At 36.5% G+C, this 27,084-nt stretch overlaps 1 protein-coding gene across 2 annotated transcripts in view; it reads right to left on the reverse strand.

Moving 5' to 3' along the window:
• The window catches only part of SMYD3 (SET and MYND domain containing 3), a 383,658-nt gene that overhangs the window by 340,065 nt on the left and 16,509 nt on the right, over window positions 1-27,084 (reverse strand). The window contains exon 1 of one of the 2 annotated variants that reach the window (XM_027657424.1): window positions 10,373-10,407. The exons of the other annotated variant lie outside the window; for it this stretch is intronic. Coding sequence (XP_027513225.1) covers window positions 10,373-10,392 — 20 coding nt within the window. The 5' untranslated portion in view covers window positions 10,393-10,407. Of the gene's footprint in view, window positions 1-10,372; window positions 10,408-27,084 lie in introns of those variants that run through there. 2 annotated transcript variants of the gene reach the window in all.

Raw genomic sequence — 27,084 nt, forward strand, 5'->3', positions numbered from 1 at the left:
AACTAGCAATTTTCAAATATTCCAATGCAAGAAATATACATGAAAAACAAAAATAGTCTAAAATGCAATGTTATGCAAGAAGAAATTGTGTATAATTGTGTTCAAAGCTATATTCACAATCCTTTATTCATGTCACTCAACACCTCTGGGGCCACATTGGACCAACAGTAAAGTTATAAAATGTGCTTTTGTCATATAGCTATAACCCTCAGGAGTTAGATTTTGTAGATAAAATTATAATTAGAGCTGTGCAATACAGTTAGCTAATCTGTTTACTATCTGAGTCTTAAGCAAGCAAATGTCTCTATCTGTCTTAAACAAGACCTTGCTGTGAACCTGCAGTAGTGACATCAAATTTTATCTTTATAACAGAGTCTGAAGTTGACACATCAGCAGAAATTTCTGTTCCGAGAAAATACTGCTGGTCAGTGGACAGTGAGAACAAAATAAAAATTCATGGAGGAGGATAAAAATCCAATGAAAACCAGAAGGAGAACTATCAGACCTGTACATCACAATCTAAAGGCTATAAGCACCTTCTGACCATAGTACTGTTTTCTGATGGTGTCTTAATTTACAGTTATATGAGTTAAGAAAATGTCACTGAAGTTCTGCAAATTTTGACAGCAAGTAACCATTAAATGTGAAAGCACAGACAGAGCAAGTCTTGCACCTCAAAAATATAAGTTCAAGTAAAGATATTTACTTCCGATAAGTAGAAATGAGACAGATTTTGGGGCTTCTCTCCTATTTTCTTGTAAAAGACAGTGAACATGAGACATTATTCTGGTAACACTGCGAAGTGTTTGCTTTGATACCTTAACATGCAAGGTTACTTACATGTATTATCATCATTCACTAGGCTGGAAAAACAGTATATGGGGTTTTGTCATTGTTAAAACTGAAGGCAGAAGATTCCCATTATAGACACAACAACTATCTGGAGTTTATGGACAACACAACCCTTACTATTTCCCCTCACAATTGCTCATGGCCACCCCTCGACCTTGGTGAAGCACAGTATCTCACTAGGTGCCTCTATTATCTTATGAGAAGCACATGGCTGAACGCAGCTCAGTTACACCCAAGAAACTGTCACCGTGAGCTACTCCTCAGTACTCCCTTCTCCATTCTTCTACAAGGCAAGGAGACAAGTGTTAGCTATGCCACTGTCCCCCTCTAAAGGCAATTTTAGTAATGCAGTCTTTGAATTGCTGTAGAGCTTTACATTTAGCTGCCTCAAACCTTACTATATGGATTAATTCAGCTTTCCAATTTAATTGGGAGATAACTAAGCATCTAGCACAGCCCATTTCAAACTGAAGGAACAAGTTTAAACAATCAGATGAAGGACCTTTCTCTGCAAGATCCCTGGTACATCGATACCAGGTGTGATCTTTTCACTTGCACTTCCAGCTAAAAGCAGGTGTAATTCACTGTCTCTGCTGTCAACAGAAAACTCCACTGCTGTTGTCAGCAATCTAGAGGCTGAATACTATATACGCAGATTCCCCACCCAACTGCTTTAAAACATGACCTTTATTTCTTCTTTTACTTACACTGCTCAATTGTTCACAAATTTTAATTTTATGGGTGACTTCAAAAAGGTATAACCCTATTCAAAGGCCACATCCAAAACAGGCAGTACTAATATGCCCACAATGCCCAAATATGCCCAAACTTCAGTCTAGAACTTCTGGATAAACAATGTAGCCCACTTAATTCAGCTGCGACACCCAAACGATCAAGAGTAGAGGCAGAACACCAGAAATACCACAGAGCATCCTCTAGTACAAACTAACCTCTCCTTTTCCTTAAGTCCCACAAGTGGGAAAGGTATTTCAATGATATACCAAATTTTTGCTACGTTTGAATTATTAAAAATAAGAGTTTATGCACGATCTTAGAACTCTTACAAGCATTTGAGGAGTTCAGATAGCTGCATTGGTCAAAGATTGAGAATAGCATTAAGAACAGGTCCTTACAATCAAGTAACAATCTTTTGTACTGCATAAAAATCCTTATTGTTTTGCACAATGTTTTGTAGGCATTCATACTAACTACCAGGAGAACAGTAATTTATAAATATTTCAGATGAAAGTACAAGTTTTGCTACCGCATTCTTTACCTTCCTACCTGCAAAGCCAGTACTGGAGACTGAAAAAATTAGCAACTGCCATAAACAGAATCTAAAATCTTATATATGTTCAATAGGTTTTTGACTTTAAGGTGCAATGCCTAAGGATGACTCGGAGTTAGAAACAAGTGTGAAATCTTCATTTTGTCAGCTGGGAAGAACTGCTTCAATTTCAAGGTTGAGCAATGACACAACTTTAACTACCTTATGATAGAGGAATGTATATTTCTCAGTTTAGATTAGAAGTTCATATCAGAGTAATTTGGGGAAAAAACACACTTCAGTAAAATAATTACTGTAAACAAAAAAAAAAAACAACCAAACTAAACAAAACAAATAAACGAGGAAGCAAAACAAAAAAAAAGGGGGGGAGGAGGAAATTCAGCCAAAGAGAAATGCTGTTTCATTGATTTGGATATCAGAAGCAGTTCAGGTACGAATAAAGGCTTGTAAACTACACAGAGAAATTCTTTCACACTGAGACAAGTTCTAACACATCTTTCAATCTTTCAATACCAAGCAGCACTTTGTATCAAGGACATAAAAGAATCATTTATAAAAAATCCACATCTTCTTTCTAGATATTTCACATTTAACATGATACATTAAATTTTTTCTGAACCTACACCTTTCACATTGACTTTCAAAACTGAAAGATGACATTACAAGAATTTTAAATTGTTTAGCTATCGGTTTTTTTACACCTTCAGAGTCTGCCAGTGAAGTATTCACAACATTGCAGGCAATGTTACCAATAAAAATCTGCCTACCACGCTAGAACAGAAAAAGACAGCCAAGCAGCTAGAACTGTGGTTTGCTGTCCAGCTCCCCATATGCACAGCCACAACCCTCAAGAGGGTCACTCTGCAGTGTGCAGTTCCGTTCTACAAGTCTGTTTTACCTGGTTGTGCAGAGTGTCAGAGAGGTCACAAAGGAGCTTTTGGCCTCTCTCTTTCTAGATAATTCCTTTGTACTCGATATTCTACACCCAGTAGCCCCTATGAAACTTCTCTTTATCATTATATAGTATTATCTGAATGATTAAGTGCTCACCTTACTGCAGAATGACTGAGCAAAACAATTTTGAAGGCAGACCTTTCTTTTGTCTCAAATGCTATTCATCAAAACACAGAAAACAGAGTTTGGAGTTCAGTAATAGAGCATATGCAATTTTAGTCCCATACACATTAAAGTACCAAAAAGTCTCAGCAGCAATGGCTAAAACACAGATTTTCAAAGCAGAGTAATTATAACTTTCTGGAGCCCAAATTTAAATGAATGAAAGCCCACAACTATCAGAGAAGTCTCTCCTACAGTTTTCCCATTCTTCCATCAGAAGGCTAGATCTAACAATCTTAATATACTGCAAGCATACCTTGCTTGATATATCTCATAGTATTTTTCCAAGAGATGACAGGACTTACTGGAATCATTGGTGTTAAGTCACCAACACATATTCAATCTTGTTTTTGTAAAACAATTCGTAGACGTCACCAAAAAGCACCAACCTCCTTCAGCAACCACGGAACTTTCAATACTTTACAGGATTATTTCCTTCATGTTCTTTGTCCCTAAGGGTTAATGATGCTGCGGTAACAAACACATGCACACACAGAAATCTAAGGATAATCACTTAATTTTTTGTCAAACTGACACTATCAGTCAGATTATCTGAATAAGCTGACTCCCTCCTGGTGTCATATAATGAATGAATTATCCATTCATCTTTGTGGTTTCTTTGAATGACAAGCAGATGTAGAATGCCTGTCAGAGAGTTGAACAGTAAAGCTACTAATGAAACCATTGCTTTCCCTTCCAATCCTTCTCCCCCTTCCTGGACTAAAAAAGTTCCTTTGGATTTATAACATCTATGAATCTTGCTACATGACGTTTTAAATGTAAAACAGCATGATCTAAAACACCGATTCTCAAATTCTTTATATTCAGATTCATGTATTCATACATAGAGGGCCTGTGTATTTTAGAACATTTTAAGAAGTGAGACAATATCCCTAGTTTATTCCTGTCCTTCTCAATATTTATGTCATAAGCTTTATTGAAAGAACTTTAAAGTCACTGTTAAATACTTCCATGCATTCCTTATTACCTGTAAACTTCATCTGAAGATAGTGTCAGGTTCCTCACAAGTTATCTACTGCATCTCACCTAATGTGACTAACTTCATCGATGAGAAAGTGCACAAAATTTGATCCAATACTTTAATCTCTGAAAAAGTTTCTGCTGCAATATAAAAGGAAAGAAAGATGCAGCAATTGAAAATAACTTATTATTTTTTGAATACAGTGTAAACAAGATTTTCCAAATCACCACAATCCCTTATGAAACGACAAGCACAACTGAGGATCTTAGTCTGTACTAAAAAAAAAAAAAAAAAACAAAAACACACACACACACAAACAAAATCACAACCACCAGAAAAAAAAAAATCAAACCTCACATGAATAAAGTAAGCAGGTTGTCAGTTACCCTCTAGTGTGGTGTTAGCAGTCAGGTTAGTGTGGCGTCACGGTCAGGTTGAGAATCTGTACCCTCAGGAATTTGGATATTACTAAATATTTTCATCATTACTGTCTAGAAACACCATTCATAGAATTAGCTCTCACAATGTGTATTAAGAAGGCAAAAACCAAACACGAATGTAGAGGTGGGTAGAGGAATTCCCAAGGGACTGATATAGAGAGGAGACAAAAGAAAAATCTGAGACAGGAAAAAAACTAGTAAGACAGCTCAGCTGGAAGTGCCCTAGTAGGTATACCCTCCCCAGCAAAATAGTTTCATCTTTTGTTTTTTAACACATTTAAAAACTTCAGAAGAAGGTGCCAAGTCTGAATCACAGAGTGAAGAGGTCCACAAGGGTTTGCCTGGACTTTCAGGCCCTATCAGAGCCACACCTGCACTCTCATAACTTAAAAAATATCAGCCCTTATAAAAACATCACAAAATACTTCTGCTTGGTAGGAAGTAGACTAATATATTTTAAAATACCACAACAAAAGCCAACCAAATAAAATTAGACTACTTAATTTATAATTGAAATATGCATCTACAATTCTGTGCTGATTGCAGACACTTGACTTTCCGCCCTACTCACAAGATAAGTGTCAGATATAACAGAACATTTGATTATCAGATCGCATCCAACACACCTTTCTATGTAGTTTATTCACACTTCTGTTTCCACAGCTTGCAGGAAAAAAGGACTATCTCACACAAATACCCTAATGCATTTTTGTTGATATTATTTTTCAGCTAATAATCCAGTCCTATAATACACGTAACAAAAGAGCAGCTCTTTCAGATGCGCATCATAGTGAACCAATTTTCTGAACAAATTCTTAGACCTTTGTAATTCAGTCAAACCTGTCAAGGGCATAAAGTCTACCTGGATTTTCTCGAGTATGTGCATTCACAAGGTGAAAGCAATCAATACTTACAATAAGCAAACAAGTCATTCATTATTTTATCTAGTATGCTTCTATTTTCTAATAATAAAAATAAAGTTGTGAACAGCAAAGAGCCATTTTACATTTGGTAGATTTCAGAGCAGAGGGGTTATGTTAAATGCAATTACAGTTTTCTTTCCTCATCTCTCTTCCAGCAGAAAAATAATGTGGTGCAGCGACACAGCTGGCCCCCAGTTGACCCACGTGGGCACCAGGCACTGTCGGGAACAAAGACGAACAGTGCTGAGGGCCAGGCAGCAATAACCCCAGGGCACACGCCTCTGCAACATCCCAAATCCAAGCCCTTGGCAAGCAACAACTCTCTGCAGCCAGATAACCATGCCCACAGCCAGGGTTTCCAGCGCCTCTGGTGCCCTGAGTGCCCACTTGGAGCAGCTTGGCAGGCTCATGGCTTCCCCCCTTCTCCTTTGCCAGGGTCCTCGACCTGCTCTGCAATTGAGCATGAGTTGGCAGAGGAGAAGCCATCTTTCATAAGCCCCAAGGCCCACAGCCTCTGAAATAAGGCTGACAGGGTTTTCTGCCTAAGGTTATTGTGTACACTGCTCTCAGATCCCACATTGGATCTGGGCGAATAAGAGCAAGCCAGGTAAGAATTCTATGTTCCTAAAAGTCATGAAAAAATCTCACATATTGTCCACTTGCATGCTTCATCATGTGAAGTATATGAATTAATCTTTTTTAACCTAACAGCAGCACTGGGAAGAAGTAGCTTTCTGGGACATAGTAAGAATGACAAAAAACTAGAGTTAAAAGATAGCAACTACAGCTAATCATTAATGATCAGAGTCACTTACTTAAGCAAGAACTAAGAACTTCTATATAAGGAAAACACACCTACTTTATTTCCAAATATAATGATCATCTACTTCATACTTCAACATAGAAGAGATATTGCACTGTCGAGGCTAAAAAAAAAAGGGGGAGGAGAAAACATGAATAACTAAAGGACCTACCCTGTGATGACAGCTCAGTTAAGGGAATTTCCACTCCAAAGCACACCACCTACTCACAGAAACAAAAATTTAGGCATTCGGGATGACTTCACATAACTTAAATCTTGGCTTCTGAAGTCTTCCACGTCGTCCTGAATGCCCACATTCGCTGCCATTTTCTGTAATTCTTGTTACACTGAGCCATATATTTAACCCCCAAAATATTTCTGCATACATTCTACAAGGAAAAATCAGAATTCAAATAGACGAGGAGAGAAATGATCCTTCTGCTTAAATGGGTATCAGTTCTGTTCAAATCTTACAAATGTTTTTTACAAATGTATTGTCCGTATTTGGTTTTAGAATATACACTCAACGGGTGTATGAGTCATATGACTTCAGCCAACATGAGGTTCTGGATCTTATTTTTTCTCTGGTCTTGCATGTTACATATATTTCCCATCGTTCTTTTCTGTGTCTTGATTTTTCTTCTGAGAAATATCTGGTCTGTGAATTGTGAAAAACATTTTCTAAATAAAAACTTGAAAGGGTCTACAGTCATTTCCTCATTGCAGCATGATCTGACAACTTATATTCGAATTTTAGCTTTTTCTTCTTTTGGAGCTTGCAGGAGCCAAAGCTAAGGCTGGAAAAAACAACAAAAAGGCATCCAATAGGTAGATTTTCATTTACTTCTGTGTAGAATCTGGTCTTTGTGTTCACTCAGTGATTTAAGTATCGCTGAATTCTGATAAGAAAATATTTATTTTTCAAAACTTCTTTGCACTATTTTGAAAAAGATCGATTTTTTTAAAATATCTAACATTCAAAGAATGGTGCAAGATTCCTTGCTGAAACTGAAAAGTTATCTAGAGCCACAAAGAGATGATGCTCCAATGGTTAAACTGGGAAAAAAAAAAAAAACAACAAACCACCACATTGATTTTCCAAAAATAGAGCCACTAAAAGTGTAGTATTTATTCTGATACAACCAATAACAGAACTATACAAGCTGGTAAATAATAAAAAGCTTCAGATGCAGTGCTTTCCAATAAAATTTGTTACGGAACTTACAAGAAATACTTAAAAATATGGCCCTCAAACTGGCATGAAATTTAATCTTACCTGTGAATTCTACTTCTTCAGTCAACATTTACTTCTTATCCTAATCTATGCAAGGAAATACAAGATAATCTCTTTACTGAAACCCAAAAGAAAATTTACCTCAGAAGTAATTTCTGAGTACAAGGCTCTTTAACTTGTTCGGGAGAAGCACTCAGCATCTCCCAAAACAGTGGGGGTTTTTTTGTTCTAGAAGACCGACTAGCTTTGGAATAAAACACCTTTTTCATTTATATCTGTGTATATATGTACCCACAGCACACAGACACAACACTATCAACATTCACGAGGAATAGAACAAACACCATCATAATTGAAATGAATGGTTATGTGAAAACACTACAATTATCCCCCCCAACCAAACTCACAGCTGTTCCCCACTGAGAGCACTGAAGCAGAAACACAGCAGAAGTTTGCTCCAAGAGCATCAGGTAACTACTAGAAATTGTCTCCAGCATCTACTTGCCCTGCAAAGCTACTTTGACACAATTTCCCTCAAATCAAGGCCATCTCCAGTGTTTGCCTGCAGTGGGCATGCCAACATGCCTCCAGCAATTTCAGGCTTAAACAGATTATTTTCAGTCACCCAGTACATTCATTTCACCTTGGGATTTTAATCAAAGAAGAAAGCCAAATACTGAGGAAGACCAGATTATATTTCACAATATGAAAAGGTCATATCTGTAACTTAGAAAGCTGTAAAACAAAAAAATGCTACAGGCAATATTTTTAAACGCTCATTTCTGGAACATGTGGTTAAAATCCAGCAAAGCCAAGTATAACAAAACATCCCATCTTTCACTTTTCCCTATAAAAATGATAAATTTGTTCATTAATCTGCTGCATGTGCAAGTAGCTTTTTCTTCAACCCATAGGTCAACATTCCACCAAAACAAAGCTGTTACTCTAATATACCATACTGATGTAAATATTTACATCCTGCTAGTATTACCCCCTCAATCATATGGATGCATGATTTTCAGTGAAAACAAGCTTCTCTGACCCTCTCAGAGAAGAATATTTTCATGAGCTTTTTTCTTTCTTAGTTCCTTCCCTTCTTTACCACATTCACATTTTTTAGAGGTCCTGCAATACCTATTTACTTGCTTTTCTTTTTTCCAAATATGAACATCTGCACCCAAATGTCCTTTCATTCCCTATGGAACACATTTGGAAAGCGATGAACAAAAAATAAAATATTTCAGGCAACAAACTTGGACAGAACGGTAATAGAGATAAGCTCAAAATAAATTGCAGTACATTTTGCCCTGTAGATTTAGAATTGGGAAAGGATATACATCAAGCGAACTTCTCATTTTCAACCTGCTCAGCCCTTATGGTCAGATCACACCCAGGTAAGATTCAAATGCAGGTGACTGGAACAGAATAGTCAGTTATGCTTACTTACAAGATGAAGAACCTACAAAACTAGAAAACAGGAGTAAAACACAGGAAAAATGTGTTTCTATCAAACAGCAGAAAGGGCTGAGGCCATAGAGAAACCAATTCATGAATATACTGGCACAGAACTCAAAGAAACAGCTTATTTCCCCTTTGCTCAGGTGTAATCTGATATCATGAGGTCTTGACAAGAACACTTTGGATAGCTTGCATGAACTGGATGCTCGTAAAATCCTGCTGAAGACTTTTGTTTAGGAAGAATGTGAAAATGTTCTTGACATCAATAACTCTGCTTCCTGCCTCCATCCAGCCCTCCAGAGCAGGACAGTTTTTTGCTGTAATTGTTCCTCTTGGGAAGGTATTTCATACTAGCACAGGAATAGCAATGCTACATAGAAATTATTCAAAAAATGCAGAATATACATATACATATATTTATTACTGACTCCTATAAGGCGGTTAAAACAAAATTGTTATTTTCATTACAGCTGCTTTAAACCATTAGTAATGGAAAGAAAGATCTTCAAGCAGGACTAAGCATATAATAGCTAAACATTGAAGTTAAGCCTTAGAACTGACCTAAAGTCCATCTATAGTGCCAGACTGCCTGAAAGAAATCTATTAAAAAATGTAGTCACAAAACTTTTCACGGTTCAAAGCATAAAATCCTTAATGATTCACTGGAGCCTCCATCTTGTTCTCAAAGATCTTTGTAACGTTTAATTAACCCGTTCGCACTGAAACTCCTGCAAACACCCCCAAACTCAGCTCAGGCACTACAGGTAGAGTGCCTGCAGGAAAGCACAGGCAGGGCATGGTGCTGCCCAAGAAGGCAGTAAGCACTCAAGCATCTCAAAGAGCAAAGGGCGGTGTCCCTGCACCTCTGGCAGAGCACCGCCCAAATGGTGGAAAGCAAATGAGAGTACGTGAGCTAATAAGCAGTCCCATTGCTCTGTGTGGACTGCAGACACAAGTTGCTTTCAAGGACTCTGCCAAGTATGCTACTGGAACATATCACATGGAAACACCAAGGCTGAAGTGTATGGCCATATTTGTTCACCTCTTGCTTGCTTCCTCCCACACTTTGCTGGTGTCAATGCCCCTACAGAAGCAGGACAAGGTCCCAAACACATTTCTTGCTCAATATTCTAAATTTAAGAGTCACAGACATGGTGAAGCCAGCCAAGGTGCTGTGACTGCTGATCTGAAAAAGCCTCCACAGGACTAGAGCCTTCCCACTCCAAAATAAACAGCCAAGGGAAGTCATAAATCAGTTCCACATCACTAATACTTACTCTCTGTACTCTGGTGACATCTGATGGCTAAAAGCGTAATAGATGTTTCTTCAGTTTCAAAGAGCAGTTATCCAAGTTTCTCTTTTCCTTTTTTTCTTTAGTAGTGAAGCAAAAAAGAAGTCACAAGTGCCTCTTTAGTTATAGTGACAGCTCTGTATTTTCAGAAAAAAGGTAATTATAATTTAACAGCTGAGAGCAGTAGTTTTAGTTTGCCTCAGACTACTTCCCACCCTACATATCTATTAGTAAGTAAGCAAAACCTATACACCCTTCAAGGTTCTCAAATTTGTCCACTTGCAGCAGAAAGGTCTTTTTAAAGAAATTGGCCTGATTCAGAAGTGTATTTTGTGACCCCATGTCATCACTAGCTTCAGAACAAGCTCTCCTGCCGAAGAATTAACATTTTGACCAGGAAGGCATCGAACCCTAGGAGTAATCTTGAAAAATTCCATAGCACTAACTGACATGCTTGAAGAAATGCACATGCTTAGGCATGCCTGTAAATGGCAGCCCTCTCTCATAAAATGGTTCTGCTATTAGTATTGTTACATTTCTAACTATACTCAATACCTTAATAAAAGATACTTATTCAAATTAAGGAAGTGTCCAAATAATTTAATGTCTCCCCGACACTACTCACTATTTTAGAGAGGAAGCACAGATAATACCAGCAAAAAAATTTGAATACCTTGTGGTGAAACTGTAAAAATGGAGATAAAACTTGAACTACTTTTGTTCAATCTTAATTTTTTAATAAAAATTCCCATGTATTAAGTGAAAACTTCTCCATTTCTAGCTCAGTTTATCAAGCAATATAACAATGATGTTGTATTAACATGAGAAATAACCAAGTGTTTTTTTAAAAATCTAAAGCTAATATTTTAATTAAGAAATTGATTTCTTAATTAAGTCATGGGAATTTCAACATACAACATGCTTCCCCACACTTAGCTACTGGTTCTCATGTTTCTCTTACAACATACCACAGCAAATGTTAAAAGAAGAGGAGCTGCCAAGCCATAATATCTTTTATAAGATAAGAGACTGTCATCTACCTTCCTGCTGATTTGTCCCAATAGTAATACAACAGTGCACACATTTCCATTTCAGAAATTGTCATTGGTATTGAAGAAGCTTCAAAGAGGGATAGACACAGTAAGGAGGTTTAAACTAATAAGGAGAATCATAAATTTATATGGATTGTTCATGGATTTTGCACAATTATCTAGTTAAAATTGTTTTTTATGTTCCAGAAAATATTATTTTTACATCACTATAAGTCTTCAGTTAAATCTCATTTTCTCCATGGCCAAGAAACATGGGCCTTTAATCATCATATCACAGCTTTAGCAATGGGTCAAGAGTGAAATCAGATTATTTGTTTCAGTTGAACAACCATGGACTGAGACTTTGCAGAGCACAGTACAAGAAAATGAGAAATATGTTATTCCTTATTTGCAAAGGAGCAAAGCGAAGGTTTATTGTGATAGGCAATTGCTGGGAGAGAGCTTTATTAATGTATGTCAGTGATGATATGGCTTATAGATATCAGTAAAAGTTAAATAATCAACAGCAATGCTCTGCTTTGCAGAATAGAAGAAATGCTTGCAGCACATGTTTGAGAAACATGAGCCTCTGGTAATTTCTGAAGTCAACCATGCCTCAAATCAATGAGCTGAAAAAGCCTTTTGGGGAGAAATGATCCATCACAACCCCACTGTTTTATAAAAACTTCACTTTCATCAAGATTGCAAAATAAAAAGATTTTTTCAAGTGTGTATATATTCTTACCCATATATATACAATCTCTGTTGGCATTTTATTGCTATTCAGAATTTTTCATCTCATATTTGCTATTTCCTCCAGTGTCTCCTGAAAACATTACACTCTCATTCCTCACCTTTCCTGAACATGCACCACACTCCTGCAGTAACATAATGAAACTCAGAAGACCTTCCTCACCACCTTGGGCACCTGCCCCCTTTGACAGCTCTGTTGGTACACACAGGTGGTTCATTCACATTAGAAAGGTCAGTGCAGTATCAGAATGATCTACACAAACCCAACATTTAGCTTATTTTAAGGCTTGAATTCTGGATTCCAGTCAAACTTCACATCCAAATTGCCTTTATAAATGGAGGGAGAGCCAGGTGTCCTTCTACTGTGCATGCTTCACTCAAAAGCATTACAGCATGCCAACAACTTTAAGTAGCTTATGTTAAGTCCCTACTGTTCTTTCATGACGGCAATAGGTCCTTAAGCTAAAACTGATTTTAGTATTTGTCATGAAATCATCAATGTGTGTTAGCTATACATCAGAAGTGCAGAAATCCTCCACAGGACAGCTGAAAGACCAAGCGACTTGCAGAGGCAAACATCCGACTTCTGGTTCCTCAGGCTGTGCAGGAAATACTTGCCAAAGTAGCTAATTTTTTAAGGTGTGACCAAAAAAAGCAAAACTGAAATTGTCAATATGAACAGTAGGAGACTCAGGTGCAGTTCTGAGTTTAGGGATTTTTGTTTTGTTTCATTTTAATCAAGAGACTGGCTCCTCTGTTTGCTTAGACTGGCGTTATTCTTAACTAGTAAGTGGATTGAAGCCTCTGATTAATTTCACATAGATTATTAAAACAGTTAAAAGGACCCAAATTACACCTACAATTTTAGCTGAAAGGACTCTACATGAAAAGACTCCACTTCTCCTTCTGGTGGACTCCTCAGAACCAGAATGTACCATCTAAAAAAGAGATCAGTTGAGTTCACTGAGATGTGGCAAAGGGAACACAGCTCTATCAACTACAAAAGAGTTCCACTACTAAAATATTTTCCTGAAGAATACAAGCACTTTTGCATTTATAAGTGTTAATGCAAAACAAAAATGATAAAAGTATTTTAATACAGGAAGGATAAAACTAATTACAAAAAGGTGAAGAAAACCTTTAACCCGTCACAATGCAGCTCCTATTACCAAGGCAAAATTCAACTTTAAAGACGGCGAGATTCCTTCACAGCTGCAAACATGAAACAAAATTCTATTCAGTCAAGGAACCACTCAGATTTCAAATCAGAAATCTAACCTCTGGATGATCCACACTGATTTGGGTTATTTATCTTAAAAGTAAATTCTATTTTGAAAATGACATGTAGTGCATATTCTTCTGGTATGATGGCTTTCATATCATAGATTGATGAACAGGGTGGTGAACAGGTTATGTTTAAAGAATCTGTGTTTGTTCAGGGCTGTCAATTAGAAAAATTACCTATTTTATTTAAGCTGTTTTCTTACTTCAAAATAATTATTTTCTTCTTAAAAGCAGATTGAATTTACAGTCTGCTATTACATCGGTATTTCAGCTGTTCTGGAAAAACCTCACCCAGCAGGGCTGAGTCATGGCATCTCCTCTGCTGTGCATTAGCGTTACCGAAGTCAGGCTAAGCACATGCTGGTTACATGACAATTAATAAAATGGGTTAGTTCCACATTTTGTAGAAATTTCTAATTTCTTCACAACAGAAACTGTCACAAAACCTGAAAAGCTTTCCTTTATGTTAGATAGACAGACAGATGTATGCCAGTTATTACCAAACTAAGACACATTAAATTGGGAGGTTTAATGACACTGACATAGAACATTTGTTGCATCAGGACCATGTGTTTGCACTTCATATAAGGCTACTTTTTCACCTAATTTAATAAAAAGTTCCCAGCATGATATGAGCTCTTTGCAGTGTTGAAGATGAGCCCTTGGACAGGAGATTGAAAAGAAAAAAAAACAAACCACACAAAACACCCCCAAATTCTTAGGTTTTGACAACTGTATTCTTTAACGAAACAAACAGAAAAAAAAAAAAGCAAACAAACAAACAACCTACAAGTTTAGGTTTTGGACCAAAAAAAAGCCAAAACAGAAACTCAAACATGATAAGGCAAGGACTGATGGATCAACCAGACACACAATATTCTTAAATTTTTTCTCTGCATTCCTTGTCCTAAACTATGGGTGAGGTGAACAGCAGCAGTGTCTCAACCCAATGAGAGACAGTAGAAATTCCTTAACCTATCTGAATGGAAAGGGAAACTGCAAGGTTCGTATTTGCAAAGACTTTTAAGAATCTTGGGTGGAAATCTGGATTAGAGCATATTTGGTATTAATCATTCTTGTAAAATTCATGAACCTTGAAAATGTTTGTGAACATTTTAAGCTAAAATATTAAGTTAAGCTAAAATAATTTGTGTTGGCAGTGTTTAAGACAGAATTACAAACAGATGTTTTATGTCTATCTGAGGAACTAAGGAATTCGGGGACAAAAGTCTCCTGAACAATTAATAATATTGCCAAAATCAATAAATATGCAGTCATCTGCTAAAACTAAGTATATATAAACATATAACCCCAACCAAAGTATATATCCTCTGAAAATATGAAACAGATTAACATCAGCTAGGTAATGCCAAAACGGTTGTTTTAAGACACTAAAAGAACATGCTACAACTCTATTTTAGAGTGAAATTATTATATTCTTAATAGTGCCACCACATACTAAAAAAATACATTTGGGAAAAAAAAAAACCACTGAGACTTGGACTCCATAAAATATTTGAGAATAAATTATTCTGAAAATCAGAGCCTTAGCTAAGGATAAAAACAGACTATCAATTTATTAGCATTTTTACATAGCTTTAGAGGGTGCTTTCATTTTCACAAGGACATTGACTTTGAAAAAAAAATTAGACTTTAAAAAAAAAGTGCAAATATTTTAGAATGTTGGCAAGTAAAAAGAAATACTAAATTAAGTACATCGTTACATTTAATTTGTGTAGTATTAAAATAACATATTCAGTGTACCGTAAACTAATTGCAAACAGACAAATTGGCAGAATAAAGCATCCTACCATCCTATAATCCTTATAATGTTTAACTGGAATTCTTATAAAGACATAAACCAAAAAATCAGTTTAAGACCATTTTTGTACTGAATTTGTATATTTTGAAAAAGGAGTTACTCAGTCTTGGATCTCTCCTACCCTTACAATTTTCTAATTCTGTGTAATTACCAAGAAATACAAAAACTCTCATAGCTATGACTTGAAGAAACCAATTAAGTTTCCAAATGCTTATTGGATTTAAACTGTTCCAGCACATTTTCTAAGATGAGAGAAATTCTGTCTACAAAAGCATACTCAGAATATACACATCAAAAATATTTACACATTAGCATTTTCTAGTGGAAAACATGTTTGTTAGATGAGTGGACAGCTGCAGGTAAAAATACTAGATAAAGGCAACTAAGTAAATGAAAGGAGGAAAACCACCTATTCTGGGAATGAGAACTGGTGTTTTCTCCAATGCTGACTGCTGAGTCCAAAAGACAAAACCTACATGGTAGAATATCATCACCTTGCTGAGCAACAGACTTCTCTTGCACCACTGAAGTCTTTGACAAAGTTTTCACCGACCTTGCTACTGCCAGATGAAGGCAGCAGTCAAAAAACAAGTTATACAATTTGGTCCGTTTCTTCCAGCAAGGATTGCTCTCCTCTGACCAGTGAAAAAGTAAATTAGCATTGACATCAAAACCATAACATCTAGGTTTCAGGTCAGACCAGAGTAGATTGACTGTCCACTAATACACCAAAAACCCCAAACCAAACAAAACCCCAAACCAAACAAAACCCCAAACCAAACAAAACCCCAAACCAAACAAAACCCCAAACCAAACAAAACCCCAAACCAAACAAAACCCCAAAACAAACAAAAAACCCCACCTAATACTTTCTGATGCAGTTAGTTGGAGCAAACGGGGCAATTATGAGCTGCAGCCCCTTGTGCTATGACCCAGCTGAAACCAGCAGTCAAACCAGCAAATCTAAAGTTTCATGCAGCTGCAGTACTCTCCAGTCAGTCACTGTGAAGCACAGCCACACATTCAGCTCTACCTTTTTTAACAAAAGCATTTGAAAACCTTAATTTGGGAAAAAACTTCAGCACTAATGGAAAGCTGTTTTAGTGTTCACTATTCATAAATAAACCACCTACATAATAATAGCCAGGAATTAGTCCATCCTCCAAATTTAAGACTCACTGATATGTTTGTCAATAACAACTAAAGCTGCAAGCATGACTGATTCAGGAACTGGGAAAACAAAGGAAAAGAGAAAAAGCAGGTATCAGATAGACCAGCCTAAGGGGAGTTTTCTTAAGATTTTCAACTCAAATTAAAAGAGAAGTTTCATGGGAACCATTCTCACGACTCCTTGTAACTCCAAGGAGAAGGCAGTATGCACTGTGGAACTATGCTTACATCACATCTTGGTGTAGATAATCACAGAATCATAAAATCAATTTGGTTGTGCAAAACCTACAGAAGTCACCATGTTCCACCTCCTGCTCAAAGCAGGGCTGACTTCCAAGGCTGATCACGAGGAACACACCTGTTCTGCTCAAATGTAAGCACCAATGAAAATCCTGCAATCATCAACCCTGCTGGTCTTGCTATACATCTATATATACATTTATTTGTACTCATGCTGAGCAGCTACCAACATGAGCTGGTTCAGCTGGTGACATCCAGGAGCCACTGACATGCAAACTGCCATCCTGGAATCCAGGAGCAAGGGTGAGTACAGAGGAACAGAGCAGATCACTTGTGCGAGAGCTACTGGTAGAGGTCATTATTTAGCATCAATAAGCATAGGTCACATACATCACTAGAAAATCCAGTTCTTTCAAACTGTCTGAAGACTCTATAGAAACATTATCAAGTATACATGACACATTTTCACAGTTTCTTTCCACACAACAAAAGAAAAAATTTTGCTAAAAAAAACCACAGACAAAAAGAAAAAAAAATGAAAAGCAAACATGAATAAACAAAAAACTATCATAAAAAAAAAAGGCAGCAAAGGAAAAAGAGTACTTTACATATCCACACATTTAAGAATTATATTGTTGAGGAAAAACAGATAGAAAAAGTGGTAACTAAAAGTACATCTAATGCTCATTATGAAAAAATCAATGTACCTATTTAAAAAAAAAATTCAAAATCTATAAATCGCATGATTTTTTGTTACATAGCCAGGAAGCTTACTACATTTAGGATACAAATGTAACATTCTTGCAATTATCTAGCATTCAGTAACTACATAAACCCTGTTAAAGAGATAAAGCAGTTCATCAATAATTTTTCAAATCCATTTCAAAGAGGATGGGACATCCATATACAATAACCTAGTGAGTTTGTGGCAGAGATTCCTCCATTCATCATACCAAAGAAAGGAAAGGAAAGGTTATACAGGTAAGTAAATATATTAATATCTATAGAGATATATATATAGATATATTAATATCCATAACTGTCTCCTGTATTTTACTACACAAACATATCCCAATAATCACAAACATAATCCAATAATGTATGAATCAATGCTTTCTTCATGTTCAAGATATAAAACTCTGAAGACAAATTATAATTATACAAATCTTTACTGCAGTACATAATGTTAAGACAGTATCTATTTACAGTAACAAGCAGAGGGCAAACATATCCTTCACTACAGAGGCTCAAGTGTTAGTGATGGCTTAAATACAAGATGCAACCTCGAAAGCTGCATTCTTGCATTAATGGTTATCTTTTCTGAGACAATATTTGCAAGCATGCAAGACAGCTTTCTGCCCAAATCCTCCTCCACCCCTCACTTTGCAGGAGGTGAGGGGGAATTTTTTATCTTCTCCCCTCTCACTAGCAGGTTCAATTGAAGCTCTAAACAAACAGGTATCAATGAATTTCAATCACTTCATTGTTTTGAGTTCTGTGCAACTGGTTATTTTCCACAAAGTTGGCACTAGATCAGTGTCATAAATTCTTGAAAATGTTTAGGTACTGTGGCATCGGTATCAATCCTGAACTCATATTAACAGTAGGAATTTAACCTTTATTTGTTTGGAGAGTAACAAAACAGAGAATAAAATAGGAAACACAGTAAAAGCGTCAAGCAGAATGCAAGGAATGAGGCAAAGCAGACAAGAAAACCAAGCAACTGTAAAAAATCCAAGTTCAGAAGAGCCCACAGGCAGTGTTTTAGGGGAAGAGCCATAGCTGTTGGTCACCCACCCTGGCAGCAGACCAACGTTTGCAGAAAAAAGTGAACTGGCCAGACTCAGAGCGACACCATCTTCAGCCCTCTGCCTTTCCACCACTGTTTAGTCTGCAAATACCAGCAGAAATACGCACAACAGTACAGGTGGACACACGCACCCTGCTTGCCAAGGACATACTGCCTTGGTAATTTGGAGGTACAATTTGGAGCACCCCAATTTCTCTTGAACCACTCTGCTGCCACAAAATTCTTTTGTATGCTGGAGGCTTCCATGAGTTCAAACACCAATAGTATCACCAAGACCTGCCAGTGGCACTGGCATTACACAGTAGGCAGCCTCACTAAATTTAGTGCTACTTGGGGGACTGCTTTAAAGGAAGACAAAGCAACCTGTGAAGGTTTGATACTTAATGGAAGACAACTCTAGAATAAACATAAGTCAGAATAGTAACACAGACTCACAGATCAGCTTTTTAGGCATTTCATCTCATCTCCATTTGTATGTTACCCCATGATGTATTTTAATAAAATTTGGCAAGAAAATCTTCCAACAAAATAACAGTTGAGCTGTGTTTGCATGCCCCACAGGAGTCACACAAAGACTGAAGCTCTCACTAATGTATATAAATTACTGCCTGAAGGTTGCACAGATGCTCCACTGGGCATCTGCACAGATGATGTGGTCATTTTGAAAAGCCCTTTTCCAATCTGTTACAGAATACCTGTTTCTAGTTTCCTGACTTGGGGAATAAGCTTCACCATCAAATGGCTTACTGATAATTGCCTCATGTTCAATCTGTTACGAATAAAATGCATAGCTGCCTCACTTTGAGGAACAGTTGCACATAAAGCAGTTGGAGAACTGACAGTAGCATTTAGGTAGATGATAAACTTGGCAATTTAATACATTTTAGAGTCTGCACTTCAGTTCTTCTACGCAAGTCATGTGGCTTTTAATAACTGATAAATTTTCCCCTCCAACATAGCTCCAACCATACTGCCTGCGAGCACTAATTATAGACTAATCAATGTTAGCCCATACTCCTTGCTAAATGATTTACAAAGAACAAATAATAAAAGCCTCTTGCAAATGGAAACAGATTACCTTATTATCATAGATTCTGGGTCTGCATTCAACCATTTGCTATCAATGATACCAAGAATTAATCCATAATAAAATTTCTTTGCTCTCTTTAGTCAAATAGAAGAGAGAAGTGGGTATTTACTGCTTATACATACAGGGTTGAATGCAAGAGTTCTCAAAGATAACCTTAATTTAGCAGCCAGATTACTAATAATCATAAACAATATAAAGAAAATTTTAAATTTAAGATCACAGGGACAGAGATCTGTTCCACATATCACTGCTATCTACACATTATTCCATTTGTGTACAACAATTTACCATGACCCAGGAGCCAAAAATGTCCCCTATAACAGGCAAAGCAGCAATAATACAGAAGAATTGATTTCACACATTGCTACACTACACCTTGTCATTTAATTTTTCAGATGGTTCACCACTCTTACCTTAAAATTTGGGTTGAGAAAAAAAGGAGTGTCTTCGAACAACCCTGGTAGATATAAATGTGATTTTTACTGCTTCCTACACCGCTCATTTCAACAGTGTATTTGTTACCATTTCTGGAAATACCATTTAAGTAGCACTGGGTATCAGAAAGCTGTCTGGAAGGTGCCATGAAACAAGATGTCCCACAGCCCATGGCAAGTGAGCACAAAGGAGACTGATACGAAGGGCCACCAGCTTGCACAGTGGTCACAGCTCACACCTATGAGCACCTCCATAAAAAGGGGATGGGCATATGGAAAGAAAAGAGAAAGGGAGGGGAGCGGCACCATCCTGGTGCAGCAAAATACTGCCAACCCTTCTGTGGCCACTCAATGAACAAACAGAAACTGGCCTCAGGTAGAAGAACTGACCTTCACTCCTGTGGTTTTGAAAGGGTATTTGGCTTTTTATTGTGCACACAATTCCAACATCTTTCCCATCTGTCCGTGTGCTCACATACACCTCAGTGTTTGCAGGCAAGGTCCTCCTCAGGGGTAGGGTTCAGCAGTGCTGCTCTCAGGCGGGAGAACGATAGTTCAGCTGCCTTAACTATGAAACAGGTTGCCCTGACAGTCTATTTTTATTCTGCAGAGGTTTTGTTTCACTTTAATAATCTTTGATTTTTTTTTTTTAATGTACAGTTTTCTTCAAATGTATGTATATATTTGGATTTCACAGAAGCTGGTGATGAGTCAACAACTGCAGGTGACAAACCCCAAATTTCTGTCAGAAGAAGAAATGTTGATAATTTGACTATTTTGTAGAGGATAGGAATAATTTGCAACTAAAGTGAGCTTTGAATGCAACTAAATTAAGTACTCAGCTGCTATATAAGAACTGTATCAGAATAATTACATCCTACTCCAAAAAGGAGAGAAAATTATTATTTGAACATATACCCGGATGTGTATCTGACTAAAGTTACTTTGTTTCATGGAATATTTTTTAATATTTAATATTTTAACATATGCACATACCAGAATCTCTCAAATATTTACCATCCAACCATGCTTGGCCAGAAATACTTTATATATGTAAAAGCTATAAAAACAATTTAAAAGGCAATCTGTTGAAGCTTCCATTGGAAATGGCACACAATTTCCAGTTTTCCTGCCTATTTCCCAATCTAAACATGAGACAGACAATATGGGTTAGAAACATAAACATTGAATAAAACATATTATCATCACACTTGTAAATTTAGATTAAACAAGTTCAACAGGAGTTGTACTGTACAGAATAAAAGCTTTGTATTATACTGTATTTTTGCCCTAAAGATTATTAACACAGTAATGTTCTCATCATGAAAGTATTATAATTTGTAAACATTAATTCCAGGCATAAATAGCTAAGGCAAATACCCCCAAAATAAACTTGCAATTATTTTTTAATTATTTAAAAAAATTACAAGAGATATTAGTTCAAGGGATATGCCTATTAATTATAACCTGAATATTTCTCCTTGCTTACCAAAAATGAATAAGTCATAGGATAATTTTTGTTCAAAAATAAACACACACACAGACATGAATATGTATGGTCTATTCTTTTTTCTTCTTCATCTTTTTTCTAGAGGCCATGTGGCAGCAGCCCAGCTAACCAATTAAAATAAAGATTCAAAATGACATTTGGCAAACTCATAATTTGGGGTTTTATAAAACAGTGATAATATCAAGAACAAACACTGAGTATGAACTAAACCCTGGAAAGCAAAAGTAAAGTCTCTGATAATCGATACCTAACTAGTGTTTTGGGGGCATTACCTGTGAACTCGAAATCACCTTGAAGCTTATAAACGTCTTGTAAGATTGTTTGTACTATCAAACCTATCTAATAAGGGCAAAGTGCATCGTGACCACTGTCAAACTAATTGTCCAATCAAGAATCAGTGAGTAAAAGGCATTAGCTCTGCTATGCTCCATTGCATACAGTTACATCTTTGATAACTGCCCCGTGGGAGTTTATGGATCCTACATGACCCCTGTCGAAACCCAATTGACTTCTTCCCTGCAAATTCTATTAGAATTGGTCCCTGCATCACTGCCCGCAATAATCAAGAGCAAAGAGACTGATTTATGTATAGGCATTTTGTTTTAGCCTAACTCAATAAAATATAAAATAGATGAGGTTCTGAGATGGCTGTCTAAAAAGAAAAAAAAAAAAAGAGGTTCTAAATCTCTAGTTTAAAAACTGGAAAAGGATAAAAAAGTTTTGTGTAAATATTGCTCTTTCAGAAAGTACCATTATCCAGCCAAAAAAAAATCATTAACAACTAATATAGCATGCAAACGTAACTGTTCTGAAGTTTACCTATAGCAAAAAGCATTACTATCACTGAATTTAGAAGTTCCTAATAGGAGCAAAAGTGATTATTTCATTGAGAAAGCATACGCTATTTATTAGCAACTTTAAATATCTGGGTTAACTCTTTTTCAGAGACTTGGAAACTTCAAGGAAAGAGCCCATAATCCTTCATTTCCTTAAAATTGTTGACTTCCCTCAGCTATAAATATTTAGCACCGTTCAACTCTTCAGCTTAGCTTATATTTTTAAGACATTGAAACTGACCAACAACCTAAAATCTTCATAACATATCTCATAACATAGAACACTGGTACAACAAAAGCACTAATTGAACTTCAGGTATTTCTTTTTCGTGATTATCATTTTACTCCTGAATTTCTACCATTTAAATCCTCCTACAAAAAAGGATCCGAGTAGCTTTCTGTAGAGAAATTACTCTCATAATTATGAAAGTTCTATTAAAATCTGTTGAAAATAATTATCAAATGACGAGAAGTACACACACAGAGAAAAAAGCAGATAAATTTAATTAGCCAAATGTCATACTGTAATACATAGGACAATGAAAGCAAGAAACACATCAGCTAGGAGTTATTTCATAGAAATAAGAGAACAATTGAATATAACCATACAAAAAGTTCAGGAGGTTATAATGAAGATTGTAAAAGTCAGGATGGGACCATTCTCAGGAATGTTTATGCATATGGAAAACAGAAGGGCAATATAACACAAAGCACAGGAAATAAGCAGATTACATCAAAACCAAAAACATTTAACCATTGCTAGTTTACATGAACTTCTGAAACATTTTGAAGCCATGCAAAGATAGTAAGATTTCAAAGAGTAAGATACTTAAAACACTTGAACTAGACACCAACTTAGAACCTCTGGAAGAGTTAAGCGAAGGGAATACTTTGAAAAGCACCAACCACATGAATGATGTACCTACAATGCATAGGTTAGAAAACTTGCAAATACAACAGAACTGACATCACTATTGTAACAGCAGGATTGTTTTAATTGATAAGCCCTTCCATTAAATGCATTAGCTACACACTAATTTTAATCAGAGAGCAATCAATCTCACTGAGATTATAGAAAAATCCACCATTCATTAACCATGTGATTACCTTTACCATCATCACCCTGACCACTAAAAGTCAAGATGCATCCCACAACCAGGCTTGTTTCACTGTAGCTTTATGAATCCAAAACTTACCTGTCTAAATCCTACAGTAAAGGTAGAAAAAACTTGCATATTTGCATATCTTCTAATTAAGTATCATCAATAGATCATTCTTAAAAAAAAAACCCGCAACAGTTATCTACCATACTTTAAAATCAATCAAACAAAAAATACAACTTCGATTCTCATTTTAAATCTGCCTTAGAGAGCATATTTATTAATTGCACTTATAAAATACACTGCTACCAAGCCTCTGTCACACAAAATATTTAATATCTATACAAAACTTACTACCTCAATCAAAATAAAAAATAAAATACATTTCCCAAAATAAGCTAAAACCATATAGCAGAAAAAGTACACAGTGTCTGCATACAACCAGCACTACAATCTTTAAAAGAGTATACAAATATTTCAGACTGTGTATGAATCTTGGAATTTTATCCATTTATTTGGAAGAGCTTACACAATGATGGCAGTAGTTGTGGGATGCCTAGAAAGAGTCTGTCAAATTTTCTCATTTATAGTCTATTTTGTATCTTACATACTCTAAAGACTGATTACAAGTTTAAATCTGCTTTTGATGGAAAAAAATGCTGCTTCAGTGAAAGAATTCTAGATATTTCACATCAATTAAAGTCAATCATTATGTTCTCACAAAGACAGTTTTCTTTAATTAAAGAAATTACAGGAATATTCAACCTGAATAAATTTATTGCCTGGGACTAAATACATTACTCGGGATTAATGCAGTTAACTTGAAACAGAATTATGGGGTTTTCCCTACTATTATAAGTATACTCTTGAAAATGTCTCCATTTGTAGTAATAGAAGGCTTTTCATCAGAAACCACAGTTTGAAGTCTGTTTTCTAACGTAGTGCTATATTTGAAATATCAGTTGCACAACAAAAGAAATTCTAATATTTGGATACCAAAGTTTACTCTGGAAAACTAAAGCCATTCTTTCTAAAACAGAAAATACCTGTGGGACTCCAAACCCCATCAGCCATCACTCACTGCTATAAGGGCCACAGATATGCAACCCAGCGACTACCACCTCAGAAGCTGCATCACTGTATGAGCACATGACAAATGATTTGGCATCTGAGGGATGAAAACCCTAAAATTTAACAATTAGAAGTGAACTTCCTAACAGCACCAAAAGGTTAATTGCAACTTTAAAAGAAATGTTATTCTTGGCATAGTCACACTTTTGGTCACAACACTATTAGAGTTCTGAGCTTTATTCCACCAAAACTACTTCACTCTTTGTCTTTTGTCCCTTTTGGAACCAAACCAATTCAGTTTTCAAGTTTAAAATGCACACCTTAGCCATAGATCTAAAGTTCATATCTACCAGTTTGTCTTATCTTCAGTTTCCAGAACATTCTGAGTTTTGAGCAAACCTGAAAATGCACACATATATTTGTATGCATTTAAAAGTTATTGATTTTGCTCAGAAGCAAACTTCTAACATAAATACCTAATTAAAATTTAATAATTCAAACAAAGTTTGAAACCTACTCTTTATTTTCAATGGTTTGTTACATAAACACAATATCAAATAATAATTGGAAACCATAATCCAGCAATTTATTGCAATTCTGCACCAGCAGAACACCCCGTTAAGTGCTGTACTGCAGGCACCCAGTGAGCAGTCTAGCCTCATTGCTGACCCCTTACCAAAACAATACCCTGCTTATTTCTCATAAGGAAACCCACTTACTCATAACAGGAATACAAGAAAGAGTGAGCTTGCTCCTCACATGGTTTTGAAATCAAAATTGTCTCCTCTAGTGGGATAGTTCCCATAGTTCAGATCAGCATAAACACTGCATGTGATAGACTATGAATACAGATGACTTGCAGCTATAAACATGTCTAGGAGGGCTCCCTGTAATCTTTGAATAAATTTGCACATATTGTCATTGATTTGGTTTGTTCTATAGAAGAGGACAACCATAGCATCATCTTGGATAATAATTCTACTATTTTTAAAATAAGACATGCATGGATTACCACAAAAATTTATATAAAAATTACCATAAAAATTCATAACTGATGCTTGGAAAATGAGATCCATGTAACAGCAGGTACAGTTAAGGAAGTTGTAAAATAAGCACAAATTAACAAATAGACCCAGGACAATTTGCATATGATGCAGCTTAGATCCAACATCTAACTGAAGTAAACTCCAAGAAACAAAGCACGGTTTGCTCTGGGTTGGTTTTTAACACTAGCAACACAAAGTTTCTGAATAAAAGGGGAGAGCTTGGGGCTTTTAACCACACTGCACCTGATGGAAACAGGCAGTAGAATGAGCAGAACACAGCCATCACTCTCATCCTGCCTTTGGGTCACCACCTGCTGCCAGGCTGCAAATTTGCAGACATGATGCTTATCCTAGTTCTGTAGCTCAAGCTAGTTACCACCCAATCAACAAACCAGTTCTCCTTAGACCTCCCTGCTACCATTTCCTTTGTGTCATTTCTGCAATCACCTACAGCAATGCATATTTTTCCCAGTTTTACTCTTGAAGGCCACCTGAAACTTCCTATTTCAGGATACTACAGCTGGGCTGCTGAGGAGAATGGGTTGGTATGCACAGTCTACCTTAACTTCATCAAGTGCTCTACTTCCCAAACATTTCTGGATGCAGTTACAGGCAACTGGAAATTGGTGCAGTGCGCCAAGACAGATGCAATGTTCACACTGTTCTTCTGAAAGACAAGCAGCAGAATTAGCTTTCCCCTGTCAGGCACCAATCCTGAAATAACATAGCACAGTGGAATGGCACATGGCTGAAGAATAAGCTGATGTCCTGCAACTTCCAAATGAGATATTAGTGGGGTGTGGAGGGGAGGGAGGTTTGTGCCTCTCTAAGGCACCCCTTTAAAGGACACATGAAAGAGAAGGACGCATAGTACAGCAGGAGGTCAGTAATGCATTCTGCCTTTTTGGGTCTCTTTTGTGTTTTGTTTCAGTTTTTTAAACAGCACGTGATCTGGGGTGCCACTAGGCAGCATGTTAGGGGGGACATTATGACATCTCCACATGGGGTAAGATTCTATTGCTTACTAAAATTGATCCACTCTCTCGATAATCAGAAAACAAGCTCAGCTGCCCTCTACAGAGGCAATAACAGCATTACCCATAACATGATTCCCACCTTAGCTTTCAGTTCTTGAGCTCACCCTTCTGTGGATTACTGCCCCATAAAAAACCATTACCTTAAGATGCCAGGCACATTCTCTTTTAAAACTATATTTCATTTTGCTCACAAACATGATTGTTCTTGCATTATTTTAACCTAGTTTCCACTACACATACAAAATGTAACTAAGTACAGTTGAGCAATACTCTCCCCCTTGCAACTTACTGCTTTGCAACACACCTCCCTCACCAGAATTGTTACAAGGTTTTTTTGTAATTTTGTTACCACAAGACAGCTGAAGAATACATGATGTCAAGTCATCTCATTTCACTGTGCAAACTACTCTGAGGACAAATAGTCCTGAATTGCAAAACCAAAGCTAAATAAAAGCTCTGTCCT

Source organism: Corapipo altera, unplaced genomic scaffold (assembly GCF_003945725.1).
Source record: "Corapipo altera isolate COAL_440 unplaced genomic scaffold, ASM394572v1 2c, whole genome shotgun sequence".
Taxonomy (NCBI): domain Eukaryota; kingdom Metazoa; phylum Chordata; class Aves; order Passeriformes; family Pipridae; genus Corapipo; species Corapipo altera.